Below are 22,534 nucleotides of genomic sequence, written 5' to 3'. Positions count from 1 at the left end.
ACGATAAGCATTGATATCAGGTGGAGCAAGCCATCCTTCCATCTTTCTTATTCCTGCTCAAGAACATCTTGGTTATTGGCCCCTTGCCTTTTACACAAATTTTAAATTAATCTTGTCATTTTATTTCACAAAAAAATGGGCCTTCAGTTGATTCCTACAGCGAATCCATTGGTCGGTTAGGGGAAATGAACATTTTTGCAGTATTGAGCATTCAAACCCATGAATGGAGGCTGTTCTTCCATTAGTTTGATCTTCTGTAATGTTTTTCAGTTCATACGTGATAGTTTTCCACACAGACAATTAGCATGTATTTTCTTAGCACTGGAAGGAAACACCCTCTGTGGCCGTGGTACCTTCTGCTGGTGTAACCAGAGCCTGTAGGAAGTGGGCATTCCCAGGGGGGTTGAGAAATTCCAGGCCCAGGCTAGGGCTGACTCCCGGGCCCTGTAAGAGATGGGAGCCTCTTCAAGGTCAAAGCCCGAGGACAGGGGGCTGAGCGGGGTCGCTGGGGCCCTGGGGCCTGGCCGGCTCCTCTTGCTCCTTGTGCCTCAGATGCTGGCTGTCCAGGCTGCAGACCCCTGTCCAGGTGAGACGGAGCTGACTTTTCTGGCCCCTGAAAGTTGGCACCTACCCACTCACTGACTGCACAGTGTCTCTGGTTAAACCCTCTACACACACCTTTCGAGACTCCCAGTGACTTGACTTTATCCTCACAAGGAGATGACCTGGCTGAGGTCACACAGGTAGGAGGGAGAGGAGCAGAGGGTGAACCCTCGGTGTGTCTCACTCTCAAGCTGGGAATTTGCCCCAAGGAGCTTCACAGCCAGGACGAGGAGCACGCCCTTCACCCTCTCTGTCTCCCTGTGCCCTTGCGTTCTCTAACCCAGGGTGTCCTGCACTTACATGGGGGCTTGTTAACGCACGTCTCTGGCCCTCACCCAGAGCCTGATCCGGGAGGTTTGGGGTCTGAGAGGGAGAGGGGCCTCCCTCCTGGGCCCAAGCAGGGGGGTCAGGCCCACACCTGGTGAGACTGCTCCTGAGGGCAGAGCGGCCTCGCGCAGGGTTGACGACAACCTCCCGGGGGAGCACAGTCCCTGCAGCCTCCCTGGAAGGACAGAACGGAGGTGCACCAGGAACGGCGGCTGGTGAGGCCGGAGACACCAAAACGGGGCAGCTGCCTCGACCCCGGGCAGCAGCGCGTGTGCCCGCATTGCTAACGTGTCTCTCGTGAGGACCTTTCACCTTTGTGATCAGCACAACTAAGGCTCCCCTTCCCACAGAGGAAATCAGCCCTGGCTTCCGCTTCCTCCCGAGCTTGCTCCATGTCCCTGCACCAAACGCTCCCCTCTCCGGGGGCCCCCCTGGCCCCTTCCGGCTCAGGAGCTCTCTGGCCACCTGCCCACAGTCTGGGGTGAAAACTTGGTGTTCACCCAAATCCCCCGAGTTTCTTATAAGTGTTTATTGTCATTATTTATTGGAAGTACCCACTGTCTGTGAGGCCTTTCTAAATCCCGGATTACTCTAAGACTTGCTAAAATGTGCATGATCTGCTGTAATCCTTCCCTACAGCCCTAGGCCTATCCTCACGTGGCAGCCCAGGAGACAGAAGCCCAGAGGGGTTGGGTGACTTGTCCGAGGACACACAGTGCTGAGGAGCTGGGCTCCCCTCAGGCAGGGTGGCCTTCAAAGCCAGGGGGCCGCCCTGCGTCACCTCCCCGCCTGAGCAGCGCCCCAGGGGCGGGACGGATCAAGTCCCCACCAGAGGCGGGAAACCCGCTGCCAGGCTGACCCCCGGCTGGCCGCAGCCATCTGCGCGGGCAGGAGGTCACCACGGTAGCAGACCCCTCGGCGGGGTGGCCGTGCAGAGCCTTCAGGCCCGGGACGAGCCGGGTGACCGGCACTCTGTGCTTCTCTGCAGACGTGAAGGTGGTGGGCCTGGACGGCGCCGACAAGCTCACCGTTCTCCGGGGCTGCCCGGGGCTGCCCGGGGCTGCGGGGCCCAAGGGAGAGGCGGGGGCCGGTGGAGGGAGAGGTACGTGCCCGGGTGGGGGTGGCGCGGCTGACGCCTGCTCTTCTCACATTAGGCCCCGAGTCGGGCAGGGACCCTGCGGTTCTCGGGCTGGGAGCCTGGGCCTCGGCCTTGCCCAGAGAGCCACGTCTGAGGCGGACTCCCAAGATCCACCAGGTTTCTGGCATCCCCTTAGATGGGAGCTGGTCTCTTAAATATCTCTTGAGCTCATGTTTGCATATTTGCATGGACTACCCGGTTCCCAGCCTTATGCGGCCTTTGGCGAGAGTCTAAAGCTTCTGTGCTGTCACCTCTTCACCCCAGGACTGAGGCTGAAGCTTTGTCTGCCTCCATCTCAGAGGAGCCAGCGGCCTCCCCAGGTCTCACACTAGCAGGTGGCGTCTGGGCCATGAGCGGGCCAGCTTCGGGGACAGCCAGTGGCTCTGCGCAAGGACTCCCATGTGCTGGCACCTCCCCTGCCCAGTGGCCTTGCATGGTTTGGGTCCCCGAAGCTGGTATATGGCAGGTGTGCCCCCAAAACCTCAACGAGGGTGAGCACCCCAGGCCTGCGGTGTCCCGTGGGCGCTCCCAGGGCCCTTGGTAGAGACCTCACTTTGGAGGCAGGCTGAGCTTGGTCTTCCCCATGACTCACACGTTCTAAGAGGTGTCCAGGCTCAGGGCCCATGTGGGAGACCTGCATCAGGTCCTGGGGCCGGGGCTTCTGGCTGGGGGGCCCTGGCCAGGGGCAGTTCTTCCCTGTGGGTGTGGGGGAGGCAAGTCACCTGTGCCTGTGGTTGACCTGCCGCAGGCGGGCCAGCCCCGCCCCTCCGTCCCACCGTCCCTCAGCCTCTGACCCACCCTCAGGATGGCTGCAGGGATGGGAGGGGATGCTCTGGGGCCCACGGGGGTCCCAGCCCGCTGCTAACATTGGTAATGTGTGCCTGGGAGGCCACGGGTTCCTGACACCTCTCTGGGGATAGAGTCAGAACCGACAGGGAGGGGCTCATAAGTGCACCCTGACCTCTCCTGTGGCCAGGGCATCAGGCACAGCGCAGGGCCAGCTCCCCCCTCTGAGACCCACTGGCCAGAGGCTCGCCATCTCCCGGGACCTGTGTGACAGGGTCTTGGAGGACACGTTGCTTGTTCCAGGCCGAAGCGCTGTGGGAGGGCGGCGTGAGGTCTGCGGAGGCTGGAGCCCACGTGGTGTCCCGAGGGCAAGCAGGGCTCGGCCACATGCCCTGCCCTGGGGCCTGGGCTTGGGGAGCCCGCCTGGTCTGCACCTGTCAGCACTGTCCACAGACTCCACCAGACCGAGTCCTGGGCAGCCACTCGGCGTCACTGTCGCTACCTGGGATGTGGTGGACATTGCTGGTCGGGGCAAAGATTCCTGAGCAGAACTGTTTAGGTTGTCTTCTTCTTGACGAGGTGTCTCTGGAATTTTTCAGGAGAACGAGGTTCCCTTGGAGCCCCAGGAGCCCTTGGAAAGGCAGGACCGCCTGGGCCCAAAGGTGACAACGTGGTAAAGAACAAACAGCCCCGGTGGGACCCAGAGTCTGTCCACAGAGAAATGAGATCTACAGAGACAGAAAGAGAGAGGGAGAGATGGGGGGTGAGGAGGGGAAGGGGAGGGGAGGGGAGGGGAGGGCAGGGGAGGGGCAGAGCGCCGGCGAACGGACGAGAAGCCCCTGTCACAGTTCCCGTTCCCAAAGGGCCCTGAGGAAGGCCATGAACTGAGCCCTGGGTCCCGGGGGAGAATCCCAGACCCCAGAGCCGCCTTCCCCCCACCGAGACCCTGGCGCTCTGAAACCTCTGTAACCCAACACAGCGACGCGCCTGCAGTGCCAGGACCAGAGGCCCGTGACTCCGCGCCCGCGGGCCCCCTGCCCCACACTGGACGCTTCCGGAGCTGGAGGCGGGGCGCCTCGCTGACCGGATGGTCTCTGTCCTCCCGGAGACCCGGGGGTGCAGGGTGTGTGCGGAGGGAGTGGGGAGCTGGGCCCGCGGTCCCGGGGCCCCCGGGGGGCTTCGCGCAGGGGAGGGCTTCCCTGGGGCCTCGGCCATGCCCTGCACCTTCCCGGGGGTGGGGGGGGGTGTCTCAGACCCAAGTCCCTGCGGGGAGGGCTGAGGGGCCTCTGAGCCAGGCTCAAAGCCCAGGTGACTGGCAAGACGACATTACTGCACCAGTGTGGGCGTTTCACTTTTGTTTTTTTTCTGATTTATGTTCATTTATAAAAAAAATTGTAAAAATCAGAAAAGGCAAAACTCACAAAACCCTAGTATGACACAGTCATACTCTCTGTCTACAAATAAAAAGTGCGAGATTGGGGCACAAATACTAAACGCCCTGAAACTTCCCAGGACCGGTGACCCCGATGGGGGTCCAGCTGTGCGCAGGCTGCTGTGAAGGTGAGCCAGGCTGGGCCGTCACAGCTGGGTGGCCTTGAATGTGGGGAGTGGGGGTCTCCGTCCCCCTGGAGGCCTCCCCTGCATGGGCAGGCGCCCACTGCCCCTGCTTCTCCCACCCCGCCCCTCCCAGGGCCCCGCCTGCCCAGGGCTCCCCCTCCAGGCATCCATTTCCCGGTTGCCTCCCCAGGACCCTGGAACTGCAAGGAGCTGCTCACCAGGGGACACTTCCTGAGCGGCTGGCACACCATCTACATGCCCGACTGCCAGCCCCTGACCGTGCTGTGCGACATGGACACGGATGGCGGGGGCTGGACCGTGAGCCCTGGGACCTCGGGAACGGCCGTGTGGTCCCTGGGCACAGGCGGGCCCTGCCTGGGGACCTCCCAGACCAGGCTCCGTGCCCGTGGGAGGGCAGTCTCTGGAGGCCTCTCCCTCCTCTGAGCCTCAGGTTCCCTGTGGGCCACTCGTAGAGCCCAGAGCCCTTTCACTGAGGACAGGATGTGGGGTGTGGCCAGGGGGCAGGGAAAGTCCAGGCCTGGGGCAAGGCCCAGAGGGAGCCCAAGCCATCCGGCTGTGTGGCTGTGGGTGTGTTGCCTGTCCTCTCTGGGCCTCTGGTCCCTCCTTCGTCCCACATGGGCATCCTGACCGTCCTTGGGGTCTGTGCTGAGGCCCCCGTGGCCATGCCGTGGCACTGAGCCCATGACGTTCTGAGGACGACAAGCGCAGGTCCCACGTGGCTGAGGTCCTACGTCCTGAGCCCTCTTGTGGCCCCGCAGGTCTTCCAGAGAAGGAGTGACGGCTCCGTGGCCTTCTACCGGGACTGGGCCATGTACAAGCGGGGCTTTGGCAGTCAGCTGGGGGAGTTCTGGCTGGGGAACGACCATATCCACGCCCTGACCGCCCAGGGTAGGCTGGCACGGGGCCTGGGGGTCGTGGGATCCTGAAAGCCACATACCCACTCTGAGACCTGGGCCATCTGGAGCAGAAGGCCCCCTCCTCTACCCAGAGGTGGTTAACTCTGACAGCAGGTGTCATGGCTGTAACTGCCCAGGGCATGTTCTCTCTTAGACTCTGAGTGTAGAATCAGAGGAAGCAGGGTGCTGTGGTGGGCACTGCCTTCGGGCTCTGGGCAATGGTATCTAAGAGCCCAGAGGAGCCAGCAGACGACTGGGATGTGGGTGGCCCTCTGCCCACATGCATCTGCCAGGCCTTCCTTGAAATTGGGGTCATAGGCCCTCCGTGGCCTCTCCCCAGACAGTCATGTGGCAGTCCCCACGTGGCCACTCTCACCCCGAGAGAGAGGCCCAATTCTCAGTTCCTCCTGAGAGGAATGGAAAAATTGTGGGTCCTCTTTTTGTCCACCTGCTACCCCACAGCAACCTTGAAGGTGTCCACTCATGTGCCACCAAGTCTTGCAAAAGGAACTACAGACGCACTTTCTGCAGCTGGTATATTAGAGGCTTAACAACCTGGTGCCGGATAATTGACTTTTAAAATAGACTCGTACTTCATTCCATCAAATGGACACAAATAGTGGAGCCTTAGGCATGGCTTATGGAACAGCAGGGAAGATGTTTGGGAACAGGCGCCATCCCTGAGGTCTTCCCACCAACATGGGATTTTCGTACATTCTCAGTTGAGTTTTCCCTGGGCGCCAAGTTAGACATCCCTTAAGAATTTACCTGAGTACTCCACTTCCCTTGCCCAGAGGCAGGAGGACCTTCAGGGCTGGGACCTTAGAGCCTTTCCCCACCAGGAACCAGCGAGCTCCGGGCAGACCTCGTGGACTTTGAGGGCAACCACCAGTTTGCCAAGTACAGCTCGTTCAAGGTGGCAGGCGAGGCCGAGAAGTACAAGCTGGTCCTGGGAGGCTTTGTCGGGGGCGGCGCTGGTGAGTGGTCTCGGGGGCAGAGCAGCCTGGGCTGCAGAGCGGGTGGGGAAGCAGGGAGCCTCCTCAGCATTCTGGCTCTGTGTCCCTGCGTGACCCTGGGCTGCGGACCTCCCCTCTCTGGGCCCTGGCTTCCTGTCTGTATCTGCATCTCGTGTAGCATGGGGCCAGTGACACAGTCATTTACGGGTCTCAAGGCTGTGTCTGCAGAACAGGGAACTGTGTGTGGGGCCTGAGGTTACTGACCCTCGTCCCTGATGACCCCTGGAAGAGGAGGGTCATTTCATGAGGGGCCTTAGAGCCTTATTCGCAAACTGTGTTCCACGTAACACAAGCCCTTGTGGCCCTTCTTTGACAAAAGGACTTTCCTGTCATGTGATCAGGGGAGGCCTATTCTTGGGGATCTTCCATGAAAGGTGCTAAGAGCTGCTGCAATCTGAGCCTGTTTATCCGTGTTGAACCCAGGGCTGCAGAGATCAAGATGCCTGGGTGTGGGGGACAGTGGGTGATGGCTGTCTGTGTGTCCCTCTCACCCACACCGTCTCATGTGAGACTTCTGCAGAACTGCTGTTCATCAAACACCTTAAGAATGAAAGGAAAGTCACAGAAGGACAGAATCACTTTGTGACACATGCATATTAGTTTCCTACTGCAGCGGCCAATTCATCACCAAAAATTCGGTGGCTTAAAACAACAGACCCCTGTTATCTTGAAGTTCGGCAATTTGAAGTCCTTCCTGGGCGTAGCAAGTCGTCAGCAGGGCTGGTTCCTTCTGGGGTTCTAGGAAAGAATCTGTTGTCTTGCCTTTTCCAGCTTCTAGAAGCCACTGGCATTCCTCGGCTCATGGCCCCTTCCTCCAGCTTCAAAGCCAGGGACATCACCTCTCTCTGACACAACTTCCTTGGTCACATCACCCCCCCCCGCGAACAGCCAGGAAAGGGTCTCTGCTTTGAAGGACTCCTGTGACTGCACGGGGCTTTGCAGAATCTAGGACCGCCTCCCCATCTCAAGGCCCTTAATTTAATCACATTTGCCAAGTCCTTTTGGTCACATAAGGTGACATATTTACCAGTTCTGGGGATTAGGACAGGAAGTCGTTGGCTGGGGAACATTACCTGCCTACTACAACCTATTAAAAAAAGAAAACACAGTCTCCGATACAGAATATTTAAAGAACTCCTTTCGGATCCATAAAAAAATGAGACAAGCTCAGTAAAGAGTAGATAGGAGAATTGAACAGACACTTCACAGAAGATGATATCCATAGGACCAATGCATTTTTTAAAAGTTCCCTATCTTCTTAGTTCTTAAGGAAATGCAAATTATAACCAACACAAAATTCCACTACACACTCATCAGGACCACAAAACTTAGAAAGGCTGACAACACCAAGTGGTGGTGATGCTGTCTGTAGTGGGGACTTCCACATACTGCAGTTAGCAGTGTGAAGTGATGCCTCCTACCTGGAAAACAGTTTGGCTTTGACTGTTAGAGCAGACACACATTCCCATAACCTGACATGGCAATAACTGTGGTGCACACCGAGGGCATGGCCAAGAACACCTACAGCCAATCTTTTCCCACTAGCTACACACTGGAACCAACCCAAATGCCCATCAAGAAGAGGATGGATAAAAAATGCAAGCTGTGCATTCAATACAGCTCTGCAGAGCAGGGCAAATTTCAGTCCAAGTGCCACAGGGTGATCACGCGCACACACTGCATCGGCAACACAGGCTACATGCCCATCTTTTCCTGGCGTCCAGGGTCACTGACTCAGTAACTGTGGGGAGAGGTCCCTGTAGCCCACCTGGGGCTGACCAGATCTCACCAGGTCCTGGCCACAATCGCTTGGCAAAAGTAAGCCTGTTCACTGGGATGGCACCTTCTTTCCTTAGTAGGTAAGCAACTTGTAAACCAAGAAAGACTTGGAATCAAGTCTAGAAATGGTCAATATAATAAAAGCCATGGGATTATGACTTTTTTATCAAGGAATCTGGACAGGTTTGATGTTTCAAAGTTTTATAGTGTTTAAAGAATTTGGCCTCTTACAAAGAAAGTCTCCTAAATGCAATCTTAAGTGTGTAAGTAGCTACTTAACTTGGTCCTATAGGCACGTGGAAGTCCTAGAGCACCCTACACGGAATCAGATTCAAGGAGGCTTCCGGCTCATTGTATGTCCAAGTGAGAATATTAGATTTCCAAAAGTTAATTACCACGAAGGCTATCTTGTTCATTAGGCAATTGAAGTGCCTAGGTAGGAGTTTGAAGGATATCACACTTAACTATTGCAACTTAAAGCACTGAAGGAATTTGCTGAATTAAATTTGTAGTATTTGAAGGCACCTAAACACTGACAATTAAGGTTTGCTGGTCTCATGAGTAGAAACACAAGTCCTATAAGCCAAATTTAACAGTATGGAAACCATACACTCATTTGGAAAAGCCGAGTAAACCCATGAAGAGTCTTCTAAACACTCATGTCCCCCAAAACTCAAATCAGAGACACTCAAGGAACATTAGAGACGGGTCGGTATTTCGGGGATGACATAAAATGAGCAGAGCGTGATGCGTCCTTCCTCCCGGGACAGAGCCCTCCCTCCGCGCAGTCTCTCCTGAGCGGGGTGAGGACACAACCCAGCCGCCAGGCTCTGGCGTTTGTGGACGTTCCTGCAGACCTGGCACTGCTTCTGTTCAGCTCTCCCGTCCTTGCCGGCCGCCTTCTGAGCTGGTTGAATATTTGTATTACCCGACTTTCCCTCTACGGGTTCTCATCTTTACATGCTTTTCCTATTCTTTTCAGTGTTTACACTTAGGATTGCAGCAGCCACCCCGGACTGTTCAGGTCCTTTGCCGGCAGAGACCTGGGACCCCTCCAGCCACGCTTGCCCCCTCGTTGGGCGCTGTCCTTGTCACTCAGTCCTCACTGTAAGCCTTGCACAGCATCGCGTCGGCTCTGTGTGCTGCCACACGCTGCCCTGCGTGTGTCCTGCTTGCCCCCTCCTCCGTGTCTCTTTCAGTCTGGGGTCATTGTCTGGCTGCCACACAAGCTTCCTTTCACTTGCTTATTTCTGATGTAGGGTCTGCTGGTGATGACTTCTGTCCATTTTTGTTCCCTCCTGTCCTTGAACATCTTTATTTGGCCCCACTTTCTAAGCGTGTTTTCACCGAGTGTAAAATTCTCGGTTGACAGGTAGTTTTTCGGCACTTCGGACACTACGCCCGGCATCTCTGGCTTCTGTAGGGATCGCTGCTGAAGCCTCGTGGCTGTGCCTCTGAAGGTAACTCGGCATTTTTCCTCCAGGTGTTCAGAAGCTGTTCTCTTTGCCTTGAAGGTTTCACTCTGAGGTTCCTGAATGAGCTTTTCCTAGAAGCTGTTCCCTCTCTCTTCCCTTTCAAATACCACAATTACAACTTTTTTTTTACCATGTCCTATGTCTTTCTTGCTGTTTTCTGCATTTTCATTCTCCACATTCAATCTAGATCTTTTCTATTGACCTAAATTCCAGTTCACTAATAAAGCCCTCTGCCCGCTAAGCTGTCAGTGCGACACCCAGAACTCCTGCACATCCGCTAAACCTCTTCTCTGGTTGGCAAAGACCCACGGAAACGCCTCCCTAGGTTCCCATTTCTGCTCCTATTCCGGGAGCTCCGTGCTGTCCTGATAATCTTTAATGCTTAAGAAGAGCATCTCGGAACTTTGTCAGCCCTTCTTGTGTTTTCAAAAGGAAGCTTGGTCCTCGTTATCTGACCCATCATTACTGGGACGGGGAGTCTGTGCTTCCCGTTTTATCTTCTGATGTCAGTTGTTTCTCCATGTTCCTAGAGTTTGCACACTTAGCATTTTTTAAGTGGTCACTTAATATGCCTTTGAGCAGATGGTCAACCTCCTCCTGTTCATACTGATCGTCTAGCCAGCGTTTCACACCTATGATTTTGCAACAAACGCATCTATGTCCTTAGCTTTGCCACATCTGTGAAATTTTCTCTGGAAATAAGTTCCCTGGTAAGCTCACTGATTTGAAGAGCATGAACTTTTCTTTAGCTGAGGGACACTATCTGGGAAAGTCTGAAATCATAACATGGCATCACCAGAAAACGACTGACAGAAGGCATGCCAGCAGTCACTGTGATTAACTTGATCCTAATTCAGGGTTTTCGGGGGACTTGCACTGAGTTTTGATTGACTCCTGCCCTGTGCTCCGCGGAATAGCTGGGGGAGCTGGGGACATGTGGTCCACAGAAGATGGGCTGGTCGTCATCTCTGCCCACTTCATGGGCTGCCATGTGGTTTCCTGCCGTGGCTCATCACCAGGATCAACAGGAAGCCCTAAAAAAATACCCATGGTAGGCGTCACCCACAGAGGTCTTGGTTTCTGGTGTGGGCCCCCCGAATCTGCATTTTTAAGGAATTCCCAGGTGGTTCTGATGGCCTGTTCGATTTGGGAACCATTCATTCACTAGTTTCAGAGGGCTGAGCGTGCATTTTGATGATATCAGGGTGAGCAAAGGAAAGCCCTGGGCCCTCCGGCTCGACAGCAAATACACAGAGCCCTGTGTGCTTGAGGAGGCAGTGGTGCTGGAAGGCAAGAGGGCTAAGCCAAGGAGCACAGATACATTCCAGTTTGAATTGCAGCCCAGAGACCCAGGAGCGGTGAGGCTGGCACCATTATTAGCTGATGTGGCCCAGGGATGCCCAGGCCGCCCCCACACCTAAGCTTCTCAGACTTGGAAACGCCGACCTAGTTACGCAGGCCGCTGCCTCTGGAGCCACGTTTCCCTGTCGTGGGTGGCTGTCGGGGTTGTTTTGTTTTGGTTCAGATATGCGTTCTGTCCTTGACTCCAGTGCCTTTGCCGCTAGCCCGGTGGAGGTCCTGGCTAAGCAGCTGTGGGCTGCCTGCTGTGCAGCTCACGGACCCCAGAGATGAGCTCTGTGCAGAGGCAAGGCCCCCGCTGCCACCGCCCACTGTCCCAGGCCATGCTGCACTGCCTGTGGGGACTGAGCGAGCTCAGGCCTGTGGGCCTGCAGGGAAAGCCCGACTGGCTGCCTGGCAGGAGCCGCGGAGGCATTTGCTATTGCTCCACATCACCTGGAGCAGCCACGCCTTAGTTTCCAGTTCTGAGACTGAGGATTTCCATTTCAACCCCAGTTACAGTGGAGAACACCCCTCTGTCATGAGCGGCCCAGGACTCTGGGGAGGCCACATTTGCTACTTTGGGACAGACTGGTGGGTCCAGATGGTTCCTGGTTCCTGCGGCTTCCTGGCCGGGACTTCTGCCGCATATTGGGGTGGGCGGGTGGGGCTTGCAGCCTCTTCTGAAGCTCCAGGAATCAGATAATTGGCCGCCCCCCACCCATATGGCCGATTAGTCACGGTGACAATGACAGCCAAGCAGCTCCCGTGAGGCTAAAGGGGCTGACAGAAGGCAGAGCTGGCTCGGAGCCACAGTGGGCTTCAGGCTGGGACAGGAGCGTAGGCCTCCCGGCTCCCCTTGCTGCACACCGTCCCTTACCTGGGCCGCCTCTCTGTAAACGTAAGTGATGGTTGGCTGCTTTGCAAACAAACTTCATACCTTGGGGCTGTAATAGGGACAGACGTGTTTCCTGCCCAGGTCATGGTGCGGTGCAGGGCACGGGAGGTGGGCTGGGGCCACAGCGGTGCCCTTCTGCCGACTGGCAGCTCCAGCCTCTCCTCCTGTGAAGCTCCTCGCATTGGATTTCTTCCTAATCTACCTCCACGCCTCCCTGTGTCCACCACCTGAGGGCGGCCTGCTTGGAGGTTTCAGACTTGAGCAACGAGGACCATTACAAGGCTAAGCCACCCTATTCCAAATATAAATACTTTCCTGGTCTTCGTTACATGAGGGCTTTACAAGCCCCATCCATCTCTCACTGTTGGAGGCCTAGAAATGCTAAGGTGCTTTCCAGCTCTGCAAAACCTGAAATCCTGCATCATTTGTCCCATTTTCTCCTGCTTCCAAACATCCAGATCCTTTCCTGCACAGTTCTTTCTCTCGTGTAGCCTCACTACGCAGCCAGTACAGATGAACACGCCACCAAAGTTCCGGTTTGCAAGCTCTTCCCGTGGAGCTCCAGAGGCCGTTCCATGGAACTGCCTTCCAAGTTTATTGGAGGCAACACTTTTATCAAACAAAACTGCCAGCCCTCCAGCCCACCCTTCGGCTACCAGGCCAGCGGGGCTGATTTCAGACGTGTTGCAAGGGTGCCAGGCTTGTGTGTAAGGCAGCAGGTGCGGCGCGGCTGCGGTGACCGGGCCCCAGTGTCGCACAGGGCACGCGCATGCTGGCCAGGAGCCTGGGGCTCTCCCTCGGGAGAGTGTACAGCCTGCGAGGGGTCTGCACTGAAATGTGGGCGTCCACCCAGCCAGACGGGTGGTGAGGAAGGGGCTGAAGGGCACTGACTCCTACGGGACTGTCTGTGCGAGGCTATTGGAACATGTCTCGTCCCCCAGCTGGATTGGGAGCCCCTTCAGATGAAATGGGCTCTGTTCTCCAGAGGGCTGTGTGCCTGTAGACCTTCCCGGAGGGCAGGGGCGGGGGACGGGGACCCAGCGTTGTCTTTCTTCATTTTCTGTGTAAGTGGAGCCATTCTGGTAAAGACAGGGGAAGGCGGAGCCCCAGCAGCCGGTATCTTCCTTGGCTTTGAGGAAAGAGGCTCCGGGTTTGGGTTTTTTCCCACCACTAAGGAGCAATGTGCCAAGCTGGGGGTGCAGGGCACGTGAGAGAGCCCTAGTGGGCGCCAGGACACAGTTCTGGTGGGGGCTTTGGGGTGTGGAGGGGCACTGTGCGGCCCTGCAGGCTTGCTCCTCAGAGAGGGGCACGTGGTGAGTAAAATCACCTGGGGTCGGCACTCATCAGCTGTCAGCCATCCTGCCAAAACACCAAGGATCCGGGGCTAAGAGGGGAAAGAGAGGGGTGGGTATAGATTTATATTGGAAGCACACCCTCATTTGCTAATAAACTGGTGCATTTTGCAGTTTGTGGGTTCCTGCACTGGGGACTGATGGCCCCCTGGGTGGGAAGGCGTGGCCTGGTCCCCAGTGTGGACCCCACTCCCGCCTGGCCCTCCAGGCCTGCACCGGCTCAGGGTCAGGACTTGCAGCAGAAGGCGCAGGGGCGTGAGGCGGAGCGGTGGTTCTGATCTCCAGGACACAGCGCCCGCCAGGAAGGGGGAGAACCGTGGCACTCTCCCGCAGGAGCCCCAGGCATGCTGCATCGTCCATGCTTTTGTGTGGTTCCTAGACCAGCTGAGACCCACTGACGGGACCCTTGGGGGGCAAGGAAGGTAGGAGCCGCCTTGAACCCCTCTAAACCCTCTCCAAGTGGGAGATTCGGCAAGAACAGCCACAAGGAGGGTCAGGGGCCCAAACAGCGATGCAAGGCCCACTGATGCCAGACCAGGGGTCCCTCAGGGTGTGGGGAGGCGGCAGCGCGGGGCGCTGAGGACCCTTCTCAGCAGACTGTCCCCATGACATGCCAGTGTCACCTTCCTCTCCCAGAGGTGACCTGTTGGCAAAAGTAGTGTCTCCCCCTACCCCGTGCTTGCGGGCTTGGCTGCGGGGCAGCTTTGCATGGGACACTTGGGCCCCTGCAGCGAAGCCCGGGCTCCCGCCTCCTGGAGCTCAGAGTGGCCAAGCCCACCGCCTTGATTCATGGGTTTGTTTCTGGTGATTTGTACGATCACCCAAACACAATGTCTGAGCGTGTCTCCAGTGAGCCCCATGGGAAGCCAGGGGCCTGGAAGTAAGGGTCAGTGGGAAGGCCCGGGCCTGGGAGGCTGGGACCTGGACAGGCCGCTGCACCTCTGAGCCAGGTATCAGCAACTGCATTCGTAAAGGGCTGGCTAGGAGAGACATGAGGACCAGTGGTCATGTGGTCTGTCTCCACGAGCCTTCCCTGCAGCTTACCGCCCGCCAGACGGCGGGAAGCAGGCACCCCCATCAGGAAGCAAACGGGTGCAGTTGTGTGCTGACAGAACTTTAATGGCTCATGGGTGCCATGGGCCTGCTCTGCCAGTGCTGGCTTTGGGCCCCCAGAAACATCCTCAGCCACAAGGGCCCTGCGGTGCCACGGCACAGGGGGGCAAGGACAGATGAGCAGACCTGAGGCATGACCAGTGTCTTTATTGAGAACACGCATGGCATGGCTGGCAAGCTCTCTCATCCTCGCAGACGGGAGAGAAGGCTCTGAAGTCGGCAAGAAGCATGCGGCCAAGCGGGTCCACGCAGGTGGTGATGGTGGTGACCCAGAGCCCAAGTTCCTTCCCTGTGAGGACCTGGGGACAGCTCTCTCTCCACACCTGTGTGTGTGGAAGGGTGCGACTGGAGGCGCTCCGGGGCTGCCGCCGCCTAGGTGGGCCGCACCTTCATCTCCGACACCTTGTAGCTGTAGTTATAGCCTTTCCCGGACTTCCAGTTGATGCCATTTGCAAAGCTGTTATGGGCTCCCCCAAGGTAGTGACCATTCAGGTTCGACACGTGACAGGTATAGTACCACCAGGCCCCATGGTACAGCTCAGCACAATGTTGCGGACTCGAGTCATTGTCCTGGTCTTTGGTGGAGAAGATATGGCCATTGTGGGACGTCAGGGAGTCACCTGCTCAGACGGAAAAACAGGGTATTTTATACACAGCGTGAAGAAGTCCTGGATCCTAGGTCCAGGCGTGCGTGTTGTGCACTGCACAACCAAGGGTGCTCCTCCCATGTCTCCAGGGAGCACTCGCCGTGCTGATGAAGTGAACTTGGCGTCCCCTCACCCCATCTGCCCCGGCTAACAGGCATCCTCCCACTTAGAGGGAAGGCCACTTGCTGCCCAATAATTCCTAGTTCCTTCAGGGAAGAGCTCCAGGCATCACACAGTGGGAGTTGAGTCTCCACCAAAATGTGCTGAATTATCATTCTTTCTCAGGAATAATAATACCACCAACTCTTTGGACCTTTTAGAAAGTGTCACTTCATCTTCATGGGTACATTAGGAGGTGTTGGTACCTTCATGCACGGATGTGGAAGCTATGCTGAGCTTGGCATCACCCACCATCGCAGGGAAGACGCAGAGTCAGGACGCCATGCGGGTGCCCCACAGCTTCCCCACCGGCTCTGCAGCCCAGGCCGCTCCACCCCGAGACCACTCACCAGCGTCGCCCCCGACAAAGCCTCCCAGGACCAGCTTGTACTTCTCGGCCTCGCCTTCCACCTTGAACGAGCTGTACTTGGCAAACTGGTGGTTGCCCTCAAAGTCCACGAGGTCTACCCGGAGCTCGCTGGTTCCTGTTGGGGAAAGACTTTAAGGTCCCAGCAGTAGGGACCCTCTGCCTCCAGTCACAGGAGGTGGGGATTTGGGTAAGTTTTTAGGGGATGTCTGATCTTGACATCCAAGGTGAAGTTTCCACAAGTTCATGTGGGAAGTCCTTGGTTATATGAGGGACTGTGGAAACCTATTTCCGTCGGCCCTGCAATTCCCTGTGCATCCATTTGCTGGAACACAGTTACCGCCTCACAGGGTGCATTTTCCTGGGGTGGGGTGTGGAGTCACTCACAGCCCAGGGTGGGAACCTGCTTGAGCCCTCCTTCCTCTGGGAAGGTCCAGCCGACCCTGAGCAGGTGCAGCACATGGTCACGGGGAGGGAGGGCAGGGGTACAGTGCTGCAGTCTCCCCAGGATGAGGGACAAGCTGAATCTCGGGGCCTGTAAGCCAGAGGGTGCAGAGCTGGTCTGCCTGGGGGTTGACAGAGGACTGGGCTGGGTGGCAAGTCTCCTCCCTGACCTGTTAGCTTTGGGAAAGGAGAAAATGTGGAGGTGGAATTAGGGCTGGGGGCTGGGCCAAGGCCCCGGTGGCCTCTGTGTCCTTCCTGTCTCAGGATCTAAGATGCCAGTGGCCCACGGTTGGAAGAAGCCTTTACCCACGACCCCCAGGCCCCGCGCCGGCCTACCCTGGGCAGTCAGGGTGTGGATGTGGTCGTTCCCCAGCCAGAACTCCCCCAGCTGACTGCCAAAGCCCCGCTTGTACGTGGCCCAGTCCCGGTAGAAGTCCACGGAGCCATCACTCCTTCTCTGGAAGACCTGCGGGGCCGCAAGAGGGCTCAGGACGTGGCCTGCTGGCATCCCAGCCCGGGACCTTGGCCACGTGGGACCTGCACTTGTCCTCAGAGCGTCATGGGCTCAGTGCCACGGCATGGCCACGGGGGCCTCAGCACAGACCCCAGGGATGGTCAGGATGCCCATGTGGGATGAAGGAGGGACCAGAGGCCCAGAGAGGACAGGCAACATGCCCACAGCCACACAGCCGGATGGCTTGGGCTCCCTCTGGGCCTTGCCCCAGGCCTGGATTTTCCCTGCCCCCTGGCCACACCCCACATCCTGTCCTCAGTGAAAGGGCTCTGGGCTCTACGAGTGGCCCACAGGGAACCTGAGGCTCAGAGGAGGGAGAGGCCTCCAGAGACTGCCCTCCCACGGGCACGGAGCCTGGTCTGGGAGGTCCCCAGGCAGGGCCCGCCTGTGCCCAGGGACCACACGGCCGTTCCCGAGGTCCCAGGGCTCACGGTCCAGCCCCCGCCATCTGTGTCCATGTCGCACAGCACGGTCAGGGGCTGGCAGTCGGGCATGTAGATGGTGTGCCAGCCGCTCAGGAAGTGTCCCCTGGTGAGCAGCTCCTTGCAGTTCCGGGGTCCTGGGGAGACAACCGGGAAATGGATGCCTGGAGGGGGAGCCCTGGGCAGGCGGGGCCCTGGGAGGGGCGGGGTGGGAGAAGCAGGGGCAGTGGGCGCCTGCCCATGCAGGGGAGGCCTCCAGGGGGACGGAGACCCCCACTCCCCACATGCAAGGCCACCCAGCTGTGACGGCCCGGCCCAGCCCACCTGGCCATCCCCACCTCCTGACACTGCCCCTCCTTAGACCCTGGGACCCTGGCCTTTGGGGTACACTCTAATATGTTCAGGGCCTGAGACTAGGCATGTCATTCCCTGTTCTTCTTAAAGCGTGTGACAGGTGTCCGCTGACCGCTGTCCTGTGGCACAGGACTCTGGGTCTGCGTGGCTGTACTGGGCCAGGATCGGGCTGGGGGTCCGCCAGACCAGTGGTGGGTTCAGGACGTGGCACCCACCTGTATGACATTGCTCAGCTTCCCAGGACTTTCCTGGAGATGGGAATGGTTAGGCAAAAATGTTACAGGTGACATGTCTAAGTCCTTGTTCCCCAACACAGGGCAGAAAAGAGAGGCCCTTTCGGGACCTGTCCAGCAGGAGGACACTCCCTGACTCCAGAGAAGCCAACCCTGCCCCTGGCTACCTCGGGTGACTGGGCCCCTTTTTGATCTCCTGGGGGAAACTGAGTCACGGCATCTTTATTAATCAGCCTCTCCCTTCGGCTGCGATGGGTGTGCCAGAGAGGGTGGTTCCCAGTGCCATCCTGAGCCCCCAGAGTAGCATGTATTTGTGGGCAGACACGGGGTTAAGGGGAGGCTGCTCCCAGGGTCTGAGCGCCATGTGGCATTTGACAGGCTCAGACACAATGTGCCATCGGACCTGGAGTTTTCCAGGTGTGAATATTGTAAGGTTTAAAGAGGAGAGGTTTAAGGGGGCTGCAGTTCCCTGATTTTTCTGACTATTTGGCAAACAAATACATCAGAGAGTAAATTATATTATAAATTGTACCTAAGTAAATTTAACATATAACTATACATATTAAATGTGAATATAAATACATATGAATATAACATATTCAGATACATATTTATGATATAAATTTATATATACATTTAAAATACATATGGTATGTTTACATATCTTCTGTGAACAGATCTTGCTGCTGATACTCCCGGCCCCTCTGGCCGACCTTGGCTTTTTAAACATTGCCTTGAATTTACTACAGCCGTAGGGACAGGATCAAGGACAGAGGATGGGGCCTCCCGCTCAGGGGTCCAGGGTCTGGGGAGGGGTGCAGCCCCCTCCCCCTCTGCCTCAGAGGGAAGGACCCGGTCTCCCACCCGCAGGCCCGTGGGCCAGGCACTGGGGACCCCCCTCCCTGACAAAGTCAGCAAAGTCACCCACTGCGACGGCAGGTCGGCCTCACCTTTCTCTCCTTGTGTGCCCTTCTCCCCGGGGTCTCCTGGAGAGAGAGAAGGGCCAGTGCAGCCTCAGCTCCGGGGGGAGCACGGAGAAGCTCCCGCCCTGGGTCGGAGGAGGCCAGGCGTGCGGGTGGGCAGACAGGTCACTGGAGCAGAGGGGCCCTAAGCCAGTGCTGGCTGTGGTTGGGAGTCCCGCCCTGGGCTACCTGAGGGTCTCTGGACACAGACCCGGGCAAAGTTGGGCTGTGTGTCCTGTCTGCGGCATGAGGGGGTTTCCTAGGAATGACAGGGTGACAGCCTGGAAGGCCCACTCCTCTCCCTCTGCAGGCAGGTCTGGCGGTCCTGCTCGGGGGACCCCCCCTTGTCATGGGCACATTACCTTTGGGCCCAGGTGGTCCTGCCTTCCCAGGGATGCCAGGGGAGCCTTGTTCTCCTGGAAATTCCAACACACGACCTTGAGAGAAACTCCCAGACCTGGAGCCGGAAAAGCCCCCTGGGCTGGACCCGTAGGAGCCAGGAGGGTGGGGACCCAGACAAAGGCCAAGACCTGGAGGCCAGGGGCACCAAGCAGAGGGCCAGGCTGTCCCAGCACCCCCCCCACCTGTGGGGGAGCCTGGGAACATCTGTTTCCATGGCCACAGTGTCCCCATCTGCAGTGGGGACCTGGGAACTTATAGCCCAGATTAGGGGAGAAAAGGGAGGCGGTGGAAGGGGATTTGCTGGTGTCCACATGTCGGTGGGTGGGGTCCAAGCACGCTGATCCCATTATGTGTGCAGTTGAGACCAGCTCTCTCCTACGGGAATGTCAGAGGCCCGCTGGGCCCGGGAGGTGGCCTAGGACGCCTGCTGTAAGCTCCTGGTGGGAGACCGCAGGGTCCCTGCCCGACTCGGGGCCTAATGTGAGAAGAGCAGGCGTCAGCCGCGCCACCCCCACCCGGGCACGTACCTCTCCCTCCGCCGGCCCCCGCCTCTCCCTTGGGCCCCGCAGCCCCGGGCAGCCCCGGGCAGCCCCGGAGAATGGTGAGCTTGTCGGCGCCGTCCAGGCCCACCACCTTCACGTCTGCAGAGAAGCACAGAGTGCCGGTCACCCGGCTCGTCCCGGGCCTGAAGGCTCTGCACGGCCACCCCGCCGAGGGGTCTGCCACCGTGGTGACCTCCTGCCTGCGCAGATGGCTGCGGCCAGCCGGGGGTCAGCCTGGCAGCGGGTTTCCCGCCTCTGGTGGGGACTTGATCCGTCCCGCCCCTGGGGCGCTGCTCAGGCGGGGAGGTGACGCAGGGCGGCCCCCTGGCTTTGAAGGCCACCCTGCCTGAGGGGAGCCCAGCTCCTCAGCGCTGTGTGTCCTCGGACAAGTCACCCAACCCCTCTGGGCTTCTGTCTCCTGGGCTGCCACGTGAGGATAGGCCTAGGGCTGTAGGGAAGGATTACAGCAGATCATGCACATTTTAGCAAGTCTTAGAGTAATCCGTGGATTTAGAAAGGCCTCACAGACAGTGGGTACTTCCAATAAATAATAACAATAAACACTTATAAGAAACTCGGGGGACTTGGGGGAACACCGCGTTTTCACCCCAGACCGTGGGCAGGTGGCCAGAGAGCTCCTGAGCCGGAAGGGGCCGGGGGGGCCCCCGGAGAGGGGAGCGTTTGCTGCAGGGACATGGAGCAAGCTCGGGAGGAAGCGGAAGCCGGGCTGATTTCCTCTGTGGGAAGGGGAGCCTTAGTTGTGCTGATCACAAAGGTGAAAGGTCCTCACGAGAGACACGTTAGCAATGCGGGGACACGCGCTGCTCCCCGGGGTCGAGGCAGCTGCCCCGTTTTGGTGTCTCCGGCCTCACCAGCTGCCTCGTCACTCAGAACATGTGAAGACTTCTTTTCTCAATTTGCTCAGTTTTTGCTCTTTAATAAAGAATACTCGGCAATTTTAGAACAAATCAGAAAATGAGACATATTTAGGGAAGAAAATGGACCCGCCTGTAATATGCCCATGAGGAGCCCCCGGGTGCATTTCCTTCCTAACTCATTCTAGGCCTTTCCCCACAGTTAACAGCCCAGGGTATGTCCGGGCGCCCAGCCCTCACCATGCCCGTCCCTGCTGTGGGCCAGGACTGGGGCGGCACCTGTGCACGCGTTAGGACGCTGTCCTCCGGTGTGGCTGCGGAGAAGGGCCTGACCCAGACGACCCCCAGGGCAGGTGGAAGAGCCACTGGGTAGGGCGAGGACGTCCCGGGTCTACGGGGACCCTCCCACCCTTGCTCTGCCACCTCAGGGACACAGTGGGATCAGCTTGTCCCCAAGCCTGGCAGGTCCCTGACTGGGAGTCCCACAGTGCTGGGTGGGAGGCCTCGGGCCATCTCCCAGAGCCAGTGATAATGGCACAAAATCAGCCCGGCCAGCACCCCCAGCCCCACTGCTTGGGCACACAGCAGCATAGTGGGGTCTGCTGCGGCCCCTCAAGGGGGCCCCAGAGAAGACAGGCCACCTGGCAGGGCCCCTGCAGGTGGTGTGGGCTTCAGAATAATGGCCGCTGCCTTTCTTTGGTCAGCTGCCTCTGCTTTGCGGTTGAGCTTTCTCCCTTGGGAAATGATAGGCTGCACCGTCTCCAGGAATCACAGAAGGGTGTTCCAGAGAGGCTCAGCTGCGGCCTGGCACGCAGAGGTCAGTGGGCAGAGGCTGCCACTTCCAGACCTGATCGTTGCCACTTCCAGGTCCTGCTCACGTGGCGACTCACCTGGACAGGTGTCGGTGCTTGAGGACACGGCACACAGGAAGGCGATGGCCAGGGCAGTAGGCGCCCTGGCCACGGCGGCTCTGCTCAGCTCCATCCCCTGGGGTTTGCCGCTGAAGGGGCTGCTGCTCTCTAGGGCTGCGGCCCCACCTTCTCTCCGGCTTATCTGTCTTCCCTCGTGGCCTCTTCCGCCCCCTGGCTTGTGGTGCCAGTGGAAGGCGGGGCCAGCCTCGGATGGCGTTCTCTGTGCCCCACACCCCAAGTGACACTTGACCGACTGAAGCGCCCCTGGACATCATTATGCTTCCTGTCGGATGGATAGTGCTCCCAGCAGAAGATGCCAAGGCCGTGCGTGGGAAGGGGCAGCCTTCCTATTGGAACCTCTGGGGGAAGTCCCGGCTGCCCCCTGGCTGCCCAGCTCTGCAGGCCTCTCTGGGTTGGTGGGTTTGTAGGACTGGTGCTGGAGGAATTTATTTGCATATAATGGGCTGCAAATCCACAAAAGTGAGGAAGCTCCCTGGGGGTCAGGATGTTGGTGGTGGGGGGTGATGGGATTCTGCAGGTGGAACTGGGCTGGAGGGCAGGGGGTGCCATGGGGGAGGGGAGAAGGTGGCCAGGCCAGGAGCATCGCGAAGGGGGTGGTGCCCTGGGACGGGGACAAGTGCCAGTCCAACCGGGGCTTACACTGCAGCAGCCTCAGGCTGGGGGGCGTGGGGCACGGGAGGGAGTAAGTTGTCCAGGGGCCATTTGACACCTGCCCCAGGAAGAGCAAAATCCTGAAGCCAGCTCCCTTCCTGAGCGTTTTGGAGACCAGGTGGCAGTCCTGTGTCTCCAACCTCACTATGAGCAGCCCTCGTCCATGTGGTGTGAGAATCGTGACCCCAAGGCGGACAAAAGCCCGTGCGCATCCAGGTTCCGTCGGAGACCATGTGAAGTCCACGGCAGTGTGGGCCTGAGGACAGGACAGCTGGTCAAAGCCCCTTCCTCTGGGGGGGAGGAAACGGATTTTCCCTTTCCTGGCGTTCTTAGCAGAGGCCCCTGCAGTGTGCGCCAGATTAATAAGGGGGGACAAAGAGCAGCTTCTCACCTGGCCGACCTCCTGGGCACATGGGGGTGCCAGGGAAGCAAGCCCCCGTGACGGCTCAGGGCCCACTCTGCGGAATGGGGGAGAGGGGCTGCAGGTCCCAGCAGAGAGGACCTGGCTCTAGGAAAGGCAGCCGGGCCTAGCAGTGCAGGCAGGGGGCGCGCAGTCTGTGACAGCCTGTGTGGGTGTGACGTGGCCTTGGGGAACCCGTCCCCAGACGAGCCAATCTTCCTGGTGGGTGGGACACAGGGAGCCCCATCCTGGCAAGTGAGAGAGGTCAGGAGGGCTGCTTTTCAGGCACCAAAGTTCAGAATAATCAGCTCCCCGAAGTGGCCTGTCTTGG

General features: G+C 58.2%; 2 protein-coding genes across 2 annotated transcripts; one reads left to right on the top strand and one right to left on the bottom strand.

The window, feature by feature from the left end:
• Positions 1 to 453: 453 nt before the first annotated feature.
• Positions 454 to 6,811, top strand: LOC118920343 (ficolin-1-like). Its single transcript, XM_057499420.1, has 8 exons — positions 454 to 586; positions 1,790 to 2,032; positions 2,423 to 2,559; positions 3,454 to 3,516; positions 4,505 to 4,729; positions 5,191 to 5,320; positions 6,171 to 6,305; positions 6,768 to 6,811. Exons 1-8 carry the CDS (start codon positions 454 to 456, stop codon positions 6,809 to 6,811), a joined length of 1,110 nt encoding a protein of 369 aa, XP_057355403.1.
• A 7,615-nt stretch (positions 6,812 to 14,426) lies between these two features.
• Positions 14,427 to 21,308, bottom strand: LOC118920510 (ficolin-2-like). Its single transcript, XM_036901448.2, has 9 exons — positions 21,111 to 21,308; positions 19,331 to 19,444; positions 18,764 to 18,817; positions 18,390 to 18,425; positions 17,422 to 17,454; positions 16,862 to 16,989; positions 16,253 to 16,382; positions 15,456 to 15,590; positions 14,427 to 14,919 (listed from the first exon to the last, which is right to left on the bottom strand). Exons 1-9 carry the CDS (start codon positions 21,202 to 21,204, stop codon positions 14,672 to 14,674), a joined length of 972 nt encoding a protein of 323 aa, XP_036757343.2. The 5' UTR covers positions 21,205 to 21,308; the 3' UTR covers positions 14,427 to 14,671.
• Positions 21,309 to 22,534: the final 1,226 nt, after the last annotated feature.

Source organism: Manis pentadactyla, chromosome 3, assembly GCF_030020395.1.
Source record: "Manis pentadactyla isolate mManPen7 chromosome 3, mManPen7.hap1, whole genome shotgun sequence".
NCBI lineage: Eukaryota > Metazoa > Chordata > Mammalia > Pholidota > Manidae > Manis > Manis pentadactyla.
The sequence above is the reverse complement of the archived record's forward strand: the minus strand, read 5'-3'. Positions and strand labels throughout refer to the sequence as shown.

What these genes read in the sequence shown, in the direction of transcription:
- LOC118920510 (XM_036901448.2), bottom strand. Translation starts at nt 21,204, where the DNA reads ATGGAGCTGAGCAGAGCCGCCGTGGCCAGGGCGCCTACTGCCCTGGCC. An exon ending in AGCTGAGCAATGTCATACAG is followed by an intron (nt 16,990 to 17,421) that starts GTGGGTGCCACG and finishes TTGTCTCCCCAG; the next exon opens with GACCCCGGAACTGCAAGGAG. An exon ending in CAGATGGCGGGGGCTGGACC is followed by an intron (nt 16,383 to 16,861) that starts GTGAGCCCTGGG and finishes GCGGCCCCGCAG; the next exon opens with GTCTTCCAGAGAAGGAGTGA.
- LOC118920343 (XM_057499420.1), top strand. Translation starts at nt 454, where the DNA reads ATGGGAGCCTCTTCAAGGTCAAAGCCCGAGGACAGGGGGCTGAGCGGG. An exon ending in GGGGGCCGGTGGAGGGAGAG is followed by an intron (nt 2,033 to 2,422) that starts GTACGTGCCCGG and finishes CTGGGCCATGAG; the next exon opens with CGGGCCAGCTTCGGGGACAG. An exon ending in AGGACCGCCTGGGCCCAAAG is followed by an intron (nt 3,517 to 4,504) that starts GTGACAACGTGG and finishes CTGCATGGGCAG; the next exon opens with GCGCCCACTGCCCCTGCTTC.